The sequence below is a fragment of the Bubalus kerabau genome, chromosome 1 (assembly GCF_029407905.1).
Source record: "Bubalus kerabau isolate K-KA32 ecotype Philippines breed swamp buffalo chromosome 1, PCC_UOA_SB_1v2, whole genome shotgun sequence".
Taxonomy (NCBI): domain Eukaryota; kingdom Metazoa; phylum Chordata; class Mammalia; order Artiodactyla; family Bovidae; genus Bubalus; species Bubalus kerabau.
Genome location: NC_073624.1, coordinates 4,693,099 through 4,712,711, shown reverse-complemented (window position 1 = coordinate 4,712,711; position 19,613 = coordinate 4,693,099). Strand labels below are relative to the sequence as shown.

The 19,613-nt window shown below is 53.7% G+C and overlaps 1 protein-coding gene across 2 annotated transcripts in view; it reads left to right on the top strand.

Moving 5' to 3' along the window:
- The window catches only part of ARHGAP8 (Rho GTPase activating protein 8), a 50,834-nt gene that overhangs the window by 29,957 nt on the left and 1,264 nt on the right, over window positions 1–19,613 (top strand). For both annotated transcript variants that reach the window (XM_055564824.1, XM_055564897.1), the window contains 5 exons: window positions 3,331–3,429; window positions 4,705–4,815; window positions 12,815–12,888; window positions 15,610–15,687; window positions 16,297–16,425. In XM_055564824.1, the coding sequence (XP_055420799.1) occupies window positions 3,331–3,429; window positions 4,705–4,815; window positions 12,815–12,888; window positions 15,610–15,687; window positions 16,297–16,425 (491 nt within the window). The remainder of the gene's footprint in view (window positions 1–3,330; window positions 3,430–4,704; window positions 4,816–12,814; window positions 12,889–15,609; window positions 15,688–16,296; window positions 16,426–19,613) is intronic.

The following is a 19,613-nucleotide window of genomic DNA, read 5'->3' as shown; positions in this document are numbered from 1 at the left end:
TGTGGAAGGTTTGAGTCTTGTCTCCTTTGGAACTGAAGCTTCTTAGCAGGTGGTGCAGTCAAGGTCTGGGGCTGCCCTGCCAGCGATCTGAGCCCCTCCTTCCCATTAGCTGTCAACCTCACCCCAGAGAGCCTGGCCCGGAGACGAGGAGTGTTAATCACTGAGTTGTGTCCAACTCTTTGCACCCCCTGTGGACTGCAGCCCGCCAGGCTCCTGTGTCCATGGGATTCTCCAGGCAAGAATACTGGAGTGGGTTGCCATTCCCTTCTCCAGGGGATCTTCCCGACCCAGGGGTCGAACATGGGCCTCCTCTGTTGCAGGCAGATTCTTTACCGTCTGAGCCACCAGGGAAGCCCTGAGAGAGGGTCACGCATTTTCGGACCTTCAGCTCCACTTGGGACAATTCCTGGAAAAGCAGACTCAAGGCAGCACCCATTTAACAAGGGAAGCAATTTTTGTGGCCAGAGAGCTCCTTTTGTTTCACTGAAATTTCCCGCCAACTTTCCTAGCTGGGTATCTGTGCCGTAGACATGCATCCTCTGGCCAGGTGGGGTTTTCTTCCTGTTTTGTTTGAAGTGACTTAGCAGCAGCAGCAGCAGCCGACTGGTGCTGTAGGTAACAAAGCGAAGAAGCCAGCCCTAGTTACCCTCCTGCCCAAGAAGACCGTTCAGATGTTCTGCTTCCTGGTGCTGTCCTTCACCTTAGAAAAGCTCTAAGAGTTCCAGAAGCCTCTAAAGTTCTTGGGAAAACCCATCTGCTCTTGCTGTGTTGCAGCGTGGCAGCCTAGGTGATGTGGGTACGGGCCAGACCTCCTGGGCTTACCCTTGACCATCGTCACCCTGGGCAGTAGACGCCCCCTCCCTGCCCCGGTTTCCCTTGCGGCTGACGATGCCCCTTAGGTCATCCTATCCCTGTGACAATCACTGACGTGATACGTGTGAGTGTTTAGAGCAGGGCCTGCTGGCACCAGTCAGTACCCACTGTTAGCTGCTAGTGAGGTTTAAAAAGCTTTTTATTATCCTTTTGTGATTAATTAATTGTAATATGTTACGTACCTTATGTGCCAGGCACCCCAAAACAATCATATGAAGTCAGCTGTCTCTCTTCTATTCCAGAGAGGAGGAGGTTGGTGCTCAGAGAGGTTATAGAGTTTGTCTAAGGTCACACAGCACATCAGGGCTTGGCTGGGATTCCAGCTCAAGCCCGTGTGGTTCTGTCCCTGGTCCCGCCTCATGCATGGACATAAGCGGGTGTCTTGAGCGGACTGCAGGGGTCAGGGCTGGGGAGCCATCTGAGCCCTGGAGTCCTCAGCTGCCAATGGATGAAGTGGATAAGCCCAAGGGCTCTCCAGGGCCCACGCACTGCCTGACTCAGACGCTCTGGAGGCGGGGTCTGGCGATTCCACTGCACCCCTGCTTTGGGGTCCCCTGGGTGGGCCCCCGAGAGGCCCTTTCCTGGGAATGAGAGGCAGGAAGGAGCCCTTGCATCAGTGGAGCCTGGTGTCCAGCCAGTACCTGGCAGCCGGAGGGGGACAGGCAGAAACGCTGGGAGAAAGACGAGGGGGCTCCTGAGTGGGCTGGAGTTGGCACGAGGGGGGCTTTCTGCAGCCCTGAGGCCAACACCTCTGTCCTGCAGACCATTCCCGAGAGACCCTGTCCGTGGGTACGGCTGGGGGCCTGGCACCTGGTCGGCCTCCTCCTCCTCCTCCACTAGGGGGCACCCAGTGCCCGCGGCTTGGCCTCCCGTGGGCTCCGGGCTTCGGTGGGTCTGGGATAAGACAGCTGCTTGGGTTATCGGACGTGATATTCTGGGCTGATGGCGTGGTGTCATCTACTGGAGAAGTCCTGGAGAGGGCATGCCTCAGGACGAGCACACACACGGGCGCACACACAGCCAAGGGCGCACGGAAGCCTCTAGGGGCCATGGTCACCTTGTTAGCTGGTTGTGGGATGGTTTCGCAGTGTACGACGTGTCCGAGCTCATTGGCTCGTGCCCGTGAAATCCGGCCAGCCGTGCGGGCATCGGCAACACGGCAGTGAAGCTGTAAACAGCGGAGCAGGCGGGTGGTCTCACAGAGGGTCAGCTGGGCCCAGCAGTGACCTTCTCACCCGGCCCAGCCTCCTGTGCTTCTCCTCACTTTGTGGTTGGGGAAACTGAGGCTCTTTTTTTTTAATCGGTTATTTATTTCTGGCTGTGCTGGGCCTCCTCGCTGCTCTGGCCCTCTCTAGTTGTGGCGGGGGGAGTTGCTCTCTGCTGCGATGTGTGGGCCTCCTCGCTGCTCCGGCCCTCTCTAGTTGTGGTGGGGGGGTTGCTCTCTGCTGCGATGTGTGGGCTTCTGGTCGCTGTGGCTCGTCTTGTGCCACAGGCTCTAGGCTGCGTGGGCTTCGGTAGTGGGTGCAGCTCCCGGGCTTTAGGGCACAGGCTCAGTAGTTGTGGTGTCCATGCCTAGTGGATCTGAGGCATGTGGGCTCCTCCCAAATTAGGGATCGATCCCGTGTCTCCCGCATTAGCAGGTGGATTCTTTACCATTGAGCCACCAGAGAAGTCCAATATATATAGTTTTAAATTTAAAAACTTTTTTTTTTCCCCCAAGCCATGAGGCATGCGGGACCTTAGTTCCTGACCCGGGGATCGAACCAGGGTCCCCTGCAGTGGAAGCTCAATGTCTTAACCCCTGAACCGCCCAGGGAAGTCCTGAGTCTCGTTATTAGTAATGGTCCCAGGCCGCGATGTCCACCAGGCATCAGACAGTGGGCTGGTTCATGTAGACAGTCCCACTCTTTGCATCAGGGAACCCCGCTTCAGAGGGGAGGCGAGTGGCTCCGGTCAGGGCTTGTCTGCGTCATCACACTCAGGCTATCGTGGGCCCCAAGAGTGACTGTCCTGAATGGAAATCGAAGGGTGTCTTGCTTGGTCCCACAGTCGCGGGGATGTGACTCCCGCTTGGTAGAGAGAAGCCCGGTGGGATGTCCACCGCCAACCCCAGAAGCCCTGCCCCGGGACCCCCTCCACGTGTGGTCCGCAGGTTCCCGGCCACTCACCCTGGAGGCCGATACTGATTTTTCTGCCAATGAGGCTCTCCAGCAGGCTGGGTGCGTCTGAGATCTGATGAAAGCAGAGCATCTGCCAGATGTGTGCTGCTTCCGCTCTGCTCTGCATTTATGTGGTGTCGGCATTTATGCTTCTTTAATATGAAAAACGCCAGCGCTGTTTGCTCCAGGGTTCCTGCTGCCAGCCTGCTCCCGCAGCACCCCCCCCCTACCCGGCCTCTTTCCTGCCCCCTAATGTTTTTTTGTTTTTCAATTTTCTTCTGTCTTTTTTCTTTTTTAGTCACAAGTTTGGGAAAAAAGTCACCTATTTCAACTATCTGAGCGAGCTCCGTGAACACCTCAAATACGACCAGTTGTGCATCCCCCGGGAGGTTCTGCGGTGAGTGAGACCGCTGTGCCCTCCACATCCACCCTCCCTGGCCTCCCCTCACGCTGAAAGCTTCATTTCCATTTCCATTCGTGTGCACGGCCAGATCCGGTTCCTGAATCCGCTGCCTCCGCAAGGATGCCTGGTAAAAGATGCTGACTGCTGACTCAGAGAGGCGAGGCGGGGATGGCTGTGCACACACGCGGATGAGATGTTTGTCTCACCCGCCGCTGCAAAACCAATTAAACAAATAAGCCGCGCTGGTAACTGCTGTTTGCTGCCATGGTGTTGGCCAGTTTCGCTTTGGAGCGGAGAATGAGGGGGACTTTTGGGGTGTGTGGATGACGCGTGTACAGCGTGAAACACTCCCAGGCCTGGGGCAGGTGTTCTCAGAACCGCCAGCCTGGTGCTTCTGAGTGGAAGCCTAGCTGATGGGTCCGCTGCTTTGTTTTCTAGGCAGCGGTCCCCTCCTCTGACAGGGGCTCAGGTTGCGGGAGGGAGCCCAGGAAGGCGTGTGGCCAGCCCCGGGTCCCTCTGTCAGCTCAGATGGAGCCCAGTCTCTGAGCCCTGCCCCACGCTCTTCTGCCTTTTGCATCCCACCCTCTGGGGGTGCTCCTTTGAGGAAGCCCTGCAGGTGGAGTGGGGGTGGCTCCCTCCCTCTGGGCCCCAAGTCCCAAGGATATAGAGCGCCATAGAGAGAGTGCGTCCACCTCAGGACACTCTCAGGTAATGGGGCCACGAGGCCCTGAAAGGTGCTGAACCCAGCTGGGGAGGGGACTTGTGAGGAGGGAATATCAGGGGAGGCTTCCAGGAGGAGGTGACTCCTGAAGTGAGTTTGGAAGGGACTGAGAGCTAGATCGAGAGCCCAGGGAAGCGTCCCTTTCCAGCAGAGGGAAGCGCTCGTGCAGACACGTGGATTAAGTGTCGGCTAGGGGTTGGCAGGAGAGGATGGCTGTTTGACAGGGGGTGGATTGCTCTTGCTGGCTTTTGTGTGAACGCCCACGGCTACCGGGGCTTGTGAGGGTGCGTGTGTCTGTGTGAGCATGTGCAAGACTGAGATATGGGCCTGGAAGGATGGGACGCCCAGGGTCCCATCCTGCAGATGCTTGAGGGGTGTGTAACCCGAGATGCTCCCTAGAGCATCAGGGAAGGCTTCCTGGAGGAGGTACCACTGTGATGAGTCTTAAAAGGGATGAAGATGCTTGTGGGGCGTGTGACCCGACAGCGCCTTGGGGCCCGAGGCTGCACCCCTGCCAGCTGACAGCTGAGCTTCTTTTGTGTCCACAGATACGACGAGGAGCTTCGGAACCTGCACGCCGGCAGGCTGCCCCCTCCCACCAAGACGCCCCCACCGCGGCCCCCTCTGCCCACCCAGCAATTCGGAGTCAGTCTGCAATAGTAAGTGAGCGGGGACAGGGTCTGCCTTGTTTCCTGGGATGCATCCGTGTGCCAGTGGTGGGCGGGTTCTCCCCAGACCTCAGCCTCCGCAGCCGAGCTTAAGCGTTCGGGGAAACTGACCTGTGAGCTTGTCACGAGGCTGGAGTGCCCGCCACTGTGTGTGTCTGTATGCTTGTGTGCAGAGCACCCAGCCGTGGGCCGGGGGGACTGGGGGTGGGGGTGGTGGGGTCCTCACCTCAGTTTCCTCATCATTGCTCAGTGGACAGTTCTGGTTCCGTATCCCCAGGCCACAGCCCAGACGCCTCCCATCACTTTCCACGTGAGGCTTGGCCGCGTGCTTTGCTCTGGCCAAGGAGACAGGAGCGGCTGCGGGACAGTTCACGTCCTGCAGGGAACCTTAGGGGCTGGTTCGTAGTTGGTCTCTCGTGATAACGGAGGCAGGGTGGAGACGGTGTCTGGCTGGCCCACGTCCTTGGGTGACCACAGAGCCCCTCCCACTGACGCCCATGGCGTGGGGCTGCCCGAGTGGGGAGTGAACCCCCGTGGGGCTCAGCCGCCCGGCTATAAGAACTGTTGTTCCCACAGTGTATCCTTCCCTTCCTGCCTCGTCTCGCCCTTATTAGCCACGTGAACCTTGAGCTCACGCCTCCTCGCAGCTTGTTTCCTTATTTCTAAAATCAATGAGTCTTTGCATGATGTGATCATTAATCTTTACTCCTTGGAAAGGATTCTGGGCCTCCCATCCAGGCCAACTTCGTCCCTTTTAAGACTCATCATAGTGGTACCTCTTCCAGGAAGCCTTCCCTGATGCTCTACACTGAGTATAAGGCCTCCCTCCATTGCAGCCCCGATCTGAGCAGGCGCCAGGGGGGAGTCCCTCAGGCTCCTTGCCCTGCTCAGAGGCGAGCTCCGTGCTCTCCTAGTCTCTGTTTCCGGGACCCAGCCAGGTGTGAGGCAGCTGAAATGACGGAAGATGAAGGTGTTGTTTAAACTGTACGAGCCCCGAGGGGCAGTTGGGTCTGAGCTGCACGACGTGTAGGAAAGCCAGGGCCTGGAGGGTTGTGGATCCCGGGGAGCAGCTAGTACTTTCTTATTAGAAACATGCCATGCGATCTGTCTCTATATAAAAACCCCGTGATCTTTAAGACCCGTGCTGGATGTTAAGACACTGCGAGGTCAGGAGCTGAGGAGGCTTTGGGCAGTGCCCAGGCCAGGTAAGGAGGCGGAAGTGGCACCTTGGGTGTGCCCCAGCAGCCAAAGGGGACTGTTGTTTTCCAGAACTTTCTACAGTGGTGGCCATGGTCCGTACTGTCCGCAGGTGATGGTTGAGCAATGCAGGTGAGGCACTGAATTTATCATTTCATTTGCCTTGAACTGATTTCAGTTTAGGAGGCCGCTCGCTGCCTGGTGGACAGGGTAGCCCTAGACTGCGGGGTGTCAGCTCCCCCACAGTCAGACTCGCGCACACAGCAGCGCCCCCTCAACTCGGTTTTTTATGAGCACTTAGTGACTGGGGAAGGTCGAAGGCAAAAGGAGAAGAGGGCAGCAGAGAAGGAGATGGTTAGATGGCATCACTGACTCAATGCACGTGAGTTTGAGCAAATTCGGGAGATAGTGAAGGACAGGGAAGCCTGGTGTGCTGCAGTCCGTGGGGTCGCAAAGTGTTGGACACAACTCAGCAACTGAACAACAAGAGTGAATATACCGTATGTTCATATATGATCTCCATAAATACACCTGGAGCAAAGTTCAGCGAACAGCACTTCCTTTTCCGCTTTTAAACATTGTAAAGATGTGCTGGTGTGGCCCTCACCACCCCCTAACTGCCCAGGAAGGCAAGACCTGGAACACGCCTGCTGTGACTCCGGCCGCTCTGGGGGAGCGCTGGTTGGAACTTGACTCTCAGAGGAGGGCCTAGTGACTGCTTTACCAAGGCTTCTGCCGTGGGCTCTGTGCTTTCAGCCCAGTCCTGGCTGGGTGTGAGCTGATATCCGGGGTCCAGGGTGGGCGTGCGAGGCCGCTGGCTTTGGCACCGTCAGCTCTTTAGCCTGAGGAGCAAGAGCACCTTCTGGGCTGCCCATTTTGTTGTTCAGAATCACTCGCTGAAGAGTGCAAGTGTCAAAGTCTCAATCGCTCAGTCGTGTCCGACTCTTTGCAACCCCACGGACTGTAGCCAGCCAGGCTCCTCTGTCCATGGGATTCTCCAGGCAAGAATACTGGAGTGGGTTGCCATTCCCTTCACCAGGGGATCTTCCTGACCCTGGGATTGAACCCAGATCTCCTGCATTGCAGGTGGATTCTTTATAACGTCTGAGCTACCAGGGAAGTCTCCTTATCATCTGGGCTTCCCTTGTGGCTCAGAGGATAAAGTGTCTGCCTGCAATGCAGGAAACCGGGGTTCAAGATCCCTGGAGATGGAAATGGCAACCCACTCCAGTATTCTTGCCTGGAAAATTCCATGGATGGAGGAGCCTGGCAGGCTACAGTCCATCAGATTGCAAAGAGTCACACACAACTGAGTCGTACATGCCCTCCTTCAGGGGATCTTCCCCACCCAGGGGTTGAACCCAGGTCTCCTGCTTTGCAGGCAGATTCTTTATACCGTTAGAGCTACCAGGGAAGTCTCCTTATCATCTAACAAAGCTTTAAAAATGAAAAACAAAAAGCAAAACTCACCCAACTCATGGACTTCTGAAGCCATCTGCTTGAGTACAGTGTGTGTGTGTGTGTGTGTGTGTGTGTGTGAGAGAGATGTTTGTGATTTGGGTACCGCTCAGCCTATGAAGTTCACCAGGGCACCTTGGCCTTGTGTTTTGACCAGGTGCCTTTTGGAAGGTGCCGATGCAGCATTTCGGCCCAGAGCTGCCAGCAGATGCTGGGGATATCTGGTATAAAGGTGTGGTCCAGCCCCGCTCCAGAACCAGTTGTTGCTGTTCGTGTCAGTTCGTTACGTCTTTAGGGAATGGTGACTATCATTGGGCAACCTCTGAAAAACATTCTGCACGTGCCACTTTGAGAGCTAATCCATGCGATTGCCTCTTTAAATTAATATTTTATGCTGTTTCATTGCGAATGACTGTAATAAAATGGCAATAAACATATTAAATAAAGCTCCAAATATGTAATTTGTTTGGACTGCGAATGAATGAAAGTCATTAAAATTCATAAGCAGATCCTATTCACAAGTGTTAATTTGCTGAGTTAAGTTCAAAAACACACAATAGAGCGTTATCACCTTAGCGCGAGCTAATTAAGTTACTATATTAAGGGGAAGCCAGAGATTCAAGAAGTCTTTGCCCACCTGCCATGCCTGAAGAGGTACAATGGAAACAGCCCTGAACTGGGCAGTTGTGAAGAGACGGAAAAGGGGAGGAGCCTCTGAGGCAGTGGGGGAGGGAGGAGGTCACATCCCAGCTCTAGCCTTTTCCAGCTTTGGGAGGCAACCTTGTGATGTAACTTCTCACCCTCGCCTCTTCCCCTCTAACCATAGGTGAAACCCTGCTCTCTGTACCCTCCAGGGCCATGGGGCCTTAATAGGGTGCAGGCAATGTGAGCAGTTCCTGCTGCCCAGTTCATCTCCTATTCTTATTCCCTCTTCTGATCCCCTCCTCCAGAAAGCCTTCCCTGACACTCCACACAGGCAAGAAGCATTTGTTGAGAAGACTATTCTTGCCCGCATGGAATTGCCTTGACACCCTTGGTAAGGAACTAATTGACCATGAAAATTATGACCAACCTAGACAGCATATTCAAAAGCAGAGACATTACTTTGCCAGCAAAGGTCCGTCTAGTCAAGCCTATGGTTTTTCCAGTGGTCATGTATGGATGTGAGAGTTGGACTGTGAAGAAAGCTGAGTGCCGAAGAATTGATGCTTTTGAACTGTGGTGTTGGAGAAGACTCTTGAGAGTCCCTTGGACTGCAAGGAGATCCAACCAGTCCATCCTAAAGGAGATCAGCCCTGGGTGTTCTTTGGAAGGACTGATGCTGAAGCTGAAACTCCAGTACTTTGGCCACCTCATGCGAAGAGTTGACTCATTGGAAAAGTCTCTGATGCTGGGAGGGATTGGGGGCAGGAGGAAAAGGGGACAACAGAGGATGAGATGGCTGGATGGCATCACAGACTCGATGAACTCCGGGAGTTGGTGATGGACAGGGAGGCCTAGCATGCTGTAATTCATGGGGTCACAAAGAGTCGGACACGACTGAGTGACTGAACTGAACTGATGAGGGTATATTTCTGGACTCTTGATTCTATTCCATTGATTTGTAAGCTGGTGTTACATGATCTCTATTGTTGTAGATTTATAGTAAGTTTTGCAATTGGGAAGTGTGATTCTTCCAGTTTTGTTTTTATTTTTCAAGATTATTTCAGCTCTTCTGAGTCCCTTGAATTTCTTTATTAATTTTAGAATCGGCTTGTCAATTTCTGCAAAAAAAAAAAGCAATTGGAATTTCAATAAGGACTGTGCTATGTCAGTAGCCAATTTGGGGGCTATTGCCATTTTAATAATGTGCTACGTGCTAGGTTGTTTCAGTCGTGTCCAACTCTATGTGACCGCATGGACTGTAGCCCACCAGGCTCCTCTGTCCGTGGGATTCTCCAGGTAAGAATACTGGAGCGAGTTGCCATGCCCTCCTTCAGGGGATCTTCCCAACCCAAGGATCAAACCTGAGTCTCTTATGTCTCCTGCATTGACAGGCAGGTTCTTTCCAATTCAAAAGCAAGGATGTCTTACCATTTATTTGAATCTTTAAATTTCTTTCAAAAATGTTTTATAGTTTTCAGTGTAGCAGTTCTGTACTTTTTTATTAAATTTATTTCCTTTTTTATTCTTTGTGATGCTATTGCAAATCAAATTGCTTTCTTAATTTCATTTTTAATTGTTCATTGCTAGTGTATAGAAATACAACTGATTTTTGTATGCTGATTCTATATCCTGCAATCTAGTTGAACTCATTCATTCTAATAGATTTTTTTGTGAATTTTTTTTTTTAGTATTTTCCACGTCTAAGATCATGCCATTTGCAAATAGAGGTAGTTATTCTTTTCCAACTTGGATGCCTTTTATTTCCTTGTCTTGCCTGATGCACTGGCTATGCCCTCCAGTACAATGTTGAATAGAAGTGATGAGCATGGTCACTCTTGTTTTGTTCCTGATCTTAGGGGGGAGCTTTCAGTCTCTTTACCATTAAGTATGATGCCAGTTTTTCATAGATTCCCTCGATCAAGTTGAGGAAAATCCCTTCTGTGGCCACTCTGTTGAGTGTTGGGTTTTTTTTGTTTCATGAAAGGGTGTTAGATTTTGTCAGATGTGTTTTTTGCTCTGTTGAGAGGATTGTATGACTTCTGCCCTCTATTCCATTAATGTGACGTTACACTGATTGATTTGCACGTGTTGAGCAAACCTTGTGTTCTGCGGATAGATCACATGTGTTCATGGTGTATAATCTCTTCATATGTTGCTGGATTTGCATGGCTGATATTTTGTTGAGGATTCTGTGTCTATTCATAAGCACACTGGGTCCAGTTCTCCATCCGTGAAATGGGCCCTCTGTGTCTGGCCTGGGACGTCACCCAGCCCTCAGCATTGCTGTGGTTTTAATTATCAATGTCTTTGACTTACAGCTTAAAGCTTTTCCCGTCGTTCACTGTTTATGGCTTGCAGGCCTCCCTGGAGGGAGGTTGCCAGCATCTCTCTTTCTCATGTGGGGAGGCTGGGGAGGCTCAGAGACAGGCTGCGGGTCACCCAGTTCCTAGGACTTGTGTAGATCTGTGTGGTTCCCAAAGTAAATGGAGGAGGAAGAGCCCCTGCAGCTTTGGAGTGTCCTGGAAGAAAAGGACCCATCCACCACGCTCCTCCCCGGGGTGCAGCGGGGACACCTCCTGGACGCTACTGGGGCCCCAAGCCGCGTCCTCCCACTCAGAGGGGACACGCAGGGAATCAAGTTAGGGAAGGAGTGGGGAGTGTCCAGCCTGCATTCCTATGGTAGCATGACCTCATGAAAGCAGAGACCATCCCCTGGGCCCGTTTGCCAACCGGACTATTGTTTGGAGTCCTGGTGGGACAAGCTTCAGTTTACTGCAATCGGCAGTAAACCCAGCTTTCAGTGGCGATCAGGGCCTGCAAAGGCCTGTCGCTGCTGGTGATGTGGTTCTCCTTGTGCCCGCGTTTGTGCTCAGTCACTCAGTCGTGTCCAACTCTTTGCGACCACATGGACTGTAGCCCACTAGGCTCCTCTGCCCATGGAATTTTCCAGGCAAGAATACTGGAGTGGGGTGCCATTTCCTCCTCCAGGGGACCTTCCTGACCCAGGATTGAACCCACATCTGTTGTGTCTCCTGCATTGGCAGGTGGATTCTTTACCACCAGCACCACCTGGGAAGCCCGTGTGTCCCTGTTTGGGTCCTCTGTAAATCTCAGAGTGAAATGGGAAGCAGGATGGATATCGTATCTGCCCAATGAATTGCTACTGAAGGAGCATGGATCTGGGTCGTGGCCGCCTTGCCTCCAGCTCTGCCATCTCTTGGCTTTGGGACCTCGAGCCGGTCACCTGGACTTTCCCAGTGTCCATCTCCCATCTCTGATTGGAGCTAACAAAAGTACAATGGAAATTAAGTAGATAATATTTAAGAGCGAGGGTTCTAGGCTCAGACTCGTGGGTCTGAGTCCTGGCTCTGTCCGCTTGTGACCATGTTTTCCCCTAATCTGTGGCTGCATGGTAAGTTCCCCCAGCTTTCTGTGGGGTAACAAGAACATTTTCTAATAATAAAGAAGTTAATCTTAAGAGTTTATTCACTAGTAACAGCTTTAAAATACATGCAACAAAATCTGGGGGAACCAAAGAAGCAGATACACAATCCTGGTAGGAGACCCCAGTACCCTGCTCTGTATAGTTGGTGGAACAAGCACACAGCAACAACAGTCTAGAAAGCTTGAGCAACACATCAGTCAAACTAACCCAACTGACATTTAAAGAACAGGCATCCTAGGAACAGCAAAACATGCTCTGCGCAGTTAAAAAGTGTCAGGGCAGGATCCCAGCCAGGAATGTCTGGCTTCAGAGCCCTGGCCCCTCAATCTAGCCGGGGGCTTCCCTGGTGGCTCAGACGGTAAAGAAACTGCCTGCAATGCAGGAGACTGGGTTTGATCCCTGGGTCGGGAAGATCCCCTGGGGAAGGAAATGGCAGCCCACTGCAGTATTCTTGCCTGGAGAACCCCATGGACAGAGGAGCTTGGCCCAGTGTAGCCCAGTCTCTCAAATATGCTGCCTTTTGGGCAAGAAAATCCAGCAGATGAGGAAAAAGAGAAACAAACATGTTTAGAGGGAGCCCAGGGGTCTGTAGAATGGGTCAGAGTAGGCGGCTCTGGCTTCAGATTTCTGACTGCTACTTGAGCTGGGGTGTGGGGAGGGGGGGCTGGAAGCGCCATTCGTATCATTCTACCTGTGTTTTAAAGCTTCCCTGTCTTTAAAGCATTTAAAGTTTTCTGAATCTCTGTATCAAATTACTACTTAAGAGACTGTGTTAACAGCCTGTCTGAGGCAACATACTTGGTTTTCACAAAGCATCTCTTTCGATTGATTCAGTCTCCTGGTTCTGCTTTCAGGGCCAGATCTTCTCACACCTCTGGGCCTTCTTCTGTGTGTTTCCTTCTGCCTGGAATGCCCTTTCCTCTTTTGTCCTCTGCAAGCTCCTACTCATCCCTCAAAACCCAGTGCAGAAGTTGCCCCACGTGGAGCCCTCGCCAAGCACAGATCTCCCCCGTAACATGTGCACCCTTCTGGGGGAGCGCTCAGATAATGCACGGTCATTTTTATGATTTCTGCCTCTCTTGGCCACTAGACCACTGGCTTCCTTGGGGCCCAGGCTGCCTCTTCCTCTCCCTGTACGGCACCTCGGGCCCACGTTTTCTCACAGGTGTGGTGAGGACCCTGTGCTTGTCATGGTCACCTATCACACCCAGGTGAAAACTGTTGCCTTCTTTTCTCTCCCCTCAGCCTAAAAGACAAAAATCAAGGCGAACTCATCCCCCCCGTGTTGAGACACACAGTGACATACCTGAGAGAGAAAGGTGAGTAAAAGCTGGCTCCAGCCCAGGAGGTGAGGGGTGCCATGGACACCTCCCTGGAGGCCTCTCTGGGATCCTGAGCGCCCCACAGGCCAGAGGATGGGAGGAGCTAGAACCTGGGCACGGGGGGATGACCAGGATGGGCAGGGCTCGGGCACAGTGGCTCCAGCCACCTGGGCTCTCTGGGTTTGAATCCTGGCTCCACTGTGTACTAGCTGTGTGGCCTCAGGCGAGTTACTTACCTTCTCTGGGCCTGTTTCCTCATCTGTCCAGTGGGGTCAATGATAGCACCTGGTGCACGGGGTTGCTGTGGAGCCTAAGTGAGGGATGTGTGCAGTGCTTCACACACCTCCGGTCCTTTATCACGAAAGATACGCTTGGTTTGTAGACACCATTGCCAGTGGGGTGCGTGTGCTCAGTGACTTGGGGGTGAGCCTTGTGGCTCCTCCTAGACCCCTGAGGCCAGAGCTCAGATCCACAGGAAAGGTGCATGGAGGTGTCTTTTACCCTAACGGGAGGAAGACCATTCTCGAGAGAAAGGGCTGCCAGCCAGGGGTGGTTCCCTGCAGATTCAGATGCAGGAGCTGTGGGGGTCAGTGCAGCAGAGGGGAAGTGGGGTCCCTGGGGGTGGTTCCCAGCATGTCCCAGGAACTGCCTGCTCAAGGTGTAAAAAGTTCTCTGAGACCACAGCTCCCAGGCTGGAGGGTCTATGGTTGGCCGCTTGGAGCTCTGTCTCCTTCGACGTTTCTTTCTACTCTGTCGTTAGAGTACTGCCCTTTCCATTATGTATTTCAGGAATGGACAAAAAAACTTGTGGATAAAAAAATTTCATAGAAACTGTGGAAGGGAGTTTTCCTTTTTTAAAAAATGTATTAATTCCCTTATTTAAAAAAAAAAGTTAACAAAACGAACAGCCCACAGTAGGAACTCACTCTATGTTTGTTGAAGGATATGTGGATTAAACGTGTATCCATTGGACACTCAGCTGCATTCGGCCCTGGTCTAGGCTCTAGGGTTGTCATGGTGACTGCAACACACAGCCTGTCCCTCCAGGGGCCGTAGCTATGACAACTACAGACTGACGCAACAGGGACGAGCCGGTCATAGAGGTCGGGGACCTGCACTCTGACACACGGGCGGCTGTGTAACAAAGAGCCACAAACTTAGGAGCTCCAACAGCATACATTTATTATAATGTCTGAGGTCAGAAGTGTGGCCTCGGGGGTTGGGTCTTCTGCTCAGGCTCTCACCGGGCCCAACTCAAGGTGCTGGCCAGGCTGTGCTGTTTTCTGGAGGCTCCGGGCAAGACTCCACTTCCACGCTCATCCACTACGTCGGTCAAATTCAGTTCTTGCGGTTGTAGTTCCAAGTTGCCTGCGTCTTTGCTGGCTGTCAGCCAGGGGTCTCTTTGTGTTCCTAGAGTCAGCCTGCTTTCTTTGCTGTGTGACCTCTCCCTGGAGAAACCCCCACACCTCGAATCCTTGCCCCACATGCTTTGAGTCTGTGTTGCCAGGAGGAACCTGGGGCCCTCTTACGAGGCTCACCTAATTAGGCCAGACCCACCCTAGATAATCTCCGTATCTTCAGGTCAGCTACGCCGGACCTGCATTCTCTCTGCAGAGTCCCTTCACTGCAGCATCTGGATTAGTGTTTGAATGAATCCGTGGGACCCCAGGGCCCAGGAGCCTGGGGGCCATGTCAGAATTCTGCCCATTATAGTTACTCAGCAAGAAAGAGAAGAGGGGCCCCTAGGCAAGGGGAGCGGCAGGTGCGGAGGGTGAAGGTGGCAAGGAGCGTGGAGCCGGTAGGGGCCGGACAGAGGGCTTAGAGGGGCGGGCGGGGGCACTGGGCAGGAGAGCCGGGCAGCAGTAGGCAGACCACAGGTCTGTGGTATGGGCTCGCAGGCAGCTCTCCCATGACTGATGGAGACAGGAAGAGCTCCGTGCCAGAGCCAATGAGGTTTGGATGCAGGTGTCAAATAGCTCACCCAACTTCAGCGTGGAGAGACTGGGGAGGGAGGGAGCGGCAAGCATGGGGGTCTGGGGCCCGGTGCTGTCCTGCTGAACATGGACATGCTCTTTGTCTGCACTGTCCAGGACGGTAGCCACTGGCCGTGTGTGGCCGTCGTCCAACGGAGCACTGTGTGTGTGGCTCGTGTGCCGAGCCTGGGTAACCTGATTTTAATTGCACAAATGTCAACCACCATGGGCAGCTAGTGGCCGCCATATAGGCCAGGTCAGCTCTAGTCACTGGGGAGAAAGGGGAGCAGCATGTTTGGGGCCGTCCTGGGGGCCGGGCTGGGGCCATGCATTACCCCGTTCATCCTTCCCGCAGCCCTTGGAGGCAGGCGCTCCTGGCTTACTTGGTGGACAAGGCAGCTGAGGCTCAGAGAGGCTGAGTGCTTTCTCTGAGGTCACACAGCTGGCCCGAGACAGCGTTGTTGGGCAGACCCCATCTATCTGCCTGAAGCGTCAGCCTCTTCCACTCTCCCTTTCTGGGGTCCACAGAGGTGGGGAATCAGGTGGGACTGGGAAATATGGAAAAAGTTTGATTTAAGAGGAATAAACACAGGTGGGTGTGGGGCTAGTGGAGAGAAGATGAGCCAGGCTGGAGAGCATTCCCTGCCAGCCGCGGTGAGGGGATGCGTGGGCAGGGCAAGTCATGGAACATTCTAGAAACCTCAGATGCTGGGCCCTGTGAGATGCCTGGAGACTTTCCCCACAGGACTCCACACCGAGGGCCTGTTCCGGAGATCAGCCAGTGTCCAGACGGTCCGCGAGATCCAGCGGCTCTACAACCAAGGTGAGTGGCTCCCCGAGACCCTCCCTGTCAGTCTCCCGCGGAGCCCACACTCGAGCCAGCGGAGCTCCTCCCACTCCCGACCCCAGAATAGCCCAGATTTGGGGGACAGCTGCCCCAGTGCATCTGTACCCAGACCCCAAGCCTCCCCTCTCAAGCCTGGGGACAGTGGAAGCCAGGCCTGACCTCAGGATGCTCTTGTCCAGGTGGGACTGGGTCATATGGCAGAGAATCAATAGTGTCCCCATGAGATTTCCATGGTGGCCCAGTGGCGAAGACTCGGCACTCCTCACATGGGGGCCTGGGTTCAATCCCTGGTCGGGGAGCGAGATCCCACATGCCGCAACAAAGATCAAAGACCCCCACATGCTGCAATGAAGACCCCCTGCCAGCAGATTCATTCATTAAAAGCCCAGTGTCCCCCAGCCTCCGCCGGGTGCCGTGAGAGGCAGGGGAGGGCAGGTGACACATTGGCAGGGAGGGACAGTGCCGTGTCCTGGCATCGGGCTCCTCCCCTCAGGAGGTTTCAAGCCATTTTGAGTCCGAGCCTGCTCTGCAGCTGGAGTCTCCAGCCCAGCGTCAGAACTCAGACACATGCCCTTGTGTGTCCAGGGAAGCCCGTAAACTTCGATGACTATGGGGACATCCACCTTCCAGCTGTGATCCTGAAGACCTTCCTGCGGGAGCTGCCCCAGCCGCTGCTGACCTTCGAGGCCTACGAGCAGATCCTCGAGATCACCAGTACGTACCCGCCAGGGTGCCAGCCAGGGGTGCCCAGGGTGCTGGCCGAAGGCCAGGGGGGTTGGGGCTGGGCACCCGGCACTGTGGGCCAGGAAAGGGGCTGTCCCCCCTGGACCCCCGCCAGCCTTGGCCAGGCCAGCCCTGCCCATGGTCAGGGGACACGGGGTCAGGGGTTATCAGATACCCCTGGGCCCAGAGGCAGGGTCTCGGAGAGCATCTCTAGATCTGGAGTACGTCGCCCCGGTCAGGGTGCACCCCCCTGCACTGTTCCGCAGGATCTCTACTTCTAGCACCTCAACTTCCTCATCTAGAAACGGGGGTAGCCACCCCCGCCTGCTGTTACAGAAAAAGCTATGCATGGCCCTTGAGAAAGCAGTGAGGCACCCGTTGTGGGGCAGGGGGGCATTGTGAGAGGTGTAGGGACCACTGCAGCGGGGAGACAGACTGGGCTCAACTCCAAACACCGCAAGCAGGAGGAGGGGCTTTACAGCCGAGCAGCTGGTGACGGGTGGTCCATGGATGGAAGATTACTTGGAGGAAACGGGCATTGGGGGAGGCAGGGGGTGGATTCTGACTATACTGATCCAACAGGACTCTTGCTACCGGCAGACCAGGTGGCCCAACATCCCCTAGGGGGTGGGGGACGGGGGGATGAGGACCCATCAGATGGCAAGGGTGATCAGGGTTCCCGTTACACTAACTTACGGCTCTTCGTAAAGCTGGACAGTGCAGAGACAAAAACAAGCCTGAAACCAGAGGCTTTGTTAATAAAAGAACTCTACAAAGCCTGACTATAGAGTTTGAGGCGAGAGTCTCCCCAGATTGGTGAATGCCGGGGAGACGTGTTGCGAGCTGCAGCTCTCGGGCGTGGTGATGCCCAGGAATGGACCAGGTGCACCGAGGGCCGTGGCGCTGATCACTCCTAACAGCCAGTGAGGGCACGTCAGCACTTCCTAGGTGGCTCAGTGGTAAAGAATCCGCCTGCAAATGTGGGAGACGTGGTTCTTTCCCTAGTCTAGGAAGATCTTCCCCCTGGAGAAGGAAATGGCAACCCACTCCAATATTCTTGCCTGGAGAATCTCATGGACAGAGGAGCCTGGTGGGCTACAGTCCGTGGGGTCGCAAAGACTCAGACACAACTTAGCAACTAAGCAACAACAACAAGGGCATGTCAGAGATGCTGGAGGATGCTGGGAAAGCAGCGCAATCACACACCGTTGCTTTCAAATGGGATGACCTCTGCCCCCAGCATTCTCCCAAAACTGGATTCAACTCCTGGTGGGTGTCAAGCCATAGACACAACCGAGCCCCCACTTCCTCCCTGCCCCCGCCCCATACACACACGGGGAGATTTGAACAGGCACTCTGATGTTTCTAACAATGAGAGTTAGAAGGCTCGAGGCTGTACCCCTAGGACAGTGACTCCAACGCACATAAATTCACGCCCGAGGAAGTACTTTTCGTTCCAGCCAAAACCTGGTGGTAGACAGTTGCCTGACCCCACCTTAGAGCAGTTCCTGTAGAAAGCTTGCAATTATGAGCTACTTCTTTCCTCTTCATTTGCATCTCTACTCATTCTTTTTAAGAGCTGCCTATCATTCTATCAGCGTAGTTATTCTGAAGGCTGCGGACCCTGTCGGCTGTCATTCAACAACTCAGCTTGATTATATCGTGATTCAGGCATAGGGTGGCCAGATTCAGCTTTTAAAACACACAGGACGTCCAGTCAAATATGAATTTCATGTAAATAATGAACTCTTAGTATAAGTGTGTATCTATGTGTAAGTAAGTATATTAAGCTGTTTCGTATAAGTATGTTCCAAATATTGAACAGGATATACATGCACTAAAAAAGAATTTGTTGTTTATCTTCAATTCACATTTAACTGGCTATCCTCTATTGTGTCTGGCAACCCTGCCCAGGGGGGGTGCATGTCTCCTTGGAGTGATGCAAGAAATCCTTGCAGAGAACGCTCTGGAGGAAATGGGCTTCCCAGGTGGCCTGTGGTGTCTGGAAAAAAAAGGAAATTGCCATAGGGATATTCGCCCAAGGTATAGCAAGGTTTAGAGCACCAACTCATAGCTAAACAGAATGGGACTCAGGTCTGGGCTTCAGCACACATTAGCTGTGTGACCTTGGGCAGGCCACTTAACCTCTCTGAGCTCACTTTCCTCGTCTGTATAAAATCGGGGTTGCTTTGAGAATGAAAGGTCATACACTGCTTAGCATGATTCCTGGCACACAGTAAGTGCTTGGTTCATGGTGGCTTTGTGACAGCAAGCTGCTCCTTCCTGCTCACTTCTTCTTTCTTGAAGGAACCATAGTAAAAGCCAGGGGTGGACGATGTACCATATCTGTTCTGGGACTGCAACGCTTAGAAAGAAAGATGTCGAGGCTGGAAAGCAGAGATACAGGGCAACAAGACTTGTTGGTTCCTCAGAAATATTAACTCCAAGGGAATTCCTCGTCTGCTCAAATTACCCGGCAACCACTTGAGTTCAGGGAGGAATAACTTTTGTTGAAAAACCAACCAGAATGTTCACAGCAGGGAACTCTGTGTCTTTCAGCAGAGGCTGCGTTAGTTTACAGTCATCGTACCCAAGGCTTAGGGGGAGGAGGTTTAGGGTGCTGGAAGCTCGAGGTGTGTCCGCGTGTGCACGCGTGTGCACGTGTGTGTCAGCGGCAGGAGCTTGGCGAATGCGTGTTGAGTAGCACATCTGCACTCACAGTTTATGGAGCTCAGTGGGGTATGTGGTGGGGGGAGGCACTGGAGGCGCTCCGTCTGCTTGGCTCCTTCCAGACCCCTCTGGGTGTGGGGCCCTGAGCTGTGGATTGTAAACAGGTTGAGTTAGTCCAGAGCAGGGTCCACGTGCTTTTTCTGTAGAGTCAGATAGTAAATGTTTTAGGCTGTGTGCACCAGACTCAGCCATCATGCAAAAGCAGCCGTGGACAAATGAATGAATGTGGGTCTGGGCCAAAAAAGCTTCACTGACAGAAGCAGGCCACTGGCCCTCGGTCTGTAGTTTGTATCGACCATCCCATCCACAAGGTGATCTGGCGCCCGGGGGTCGCGGTGGGGAGCAGTCGCGGTGCCCGAGGTGAAGAAGCGGGCAGAGCTCGGAGCAGAGCTTCCTTGGAAAGTGGGACCCAAGGCCCAGGCGGGGGGCAGTCTGTCCCCCCTCCCTGC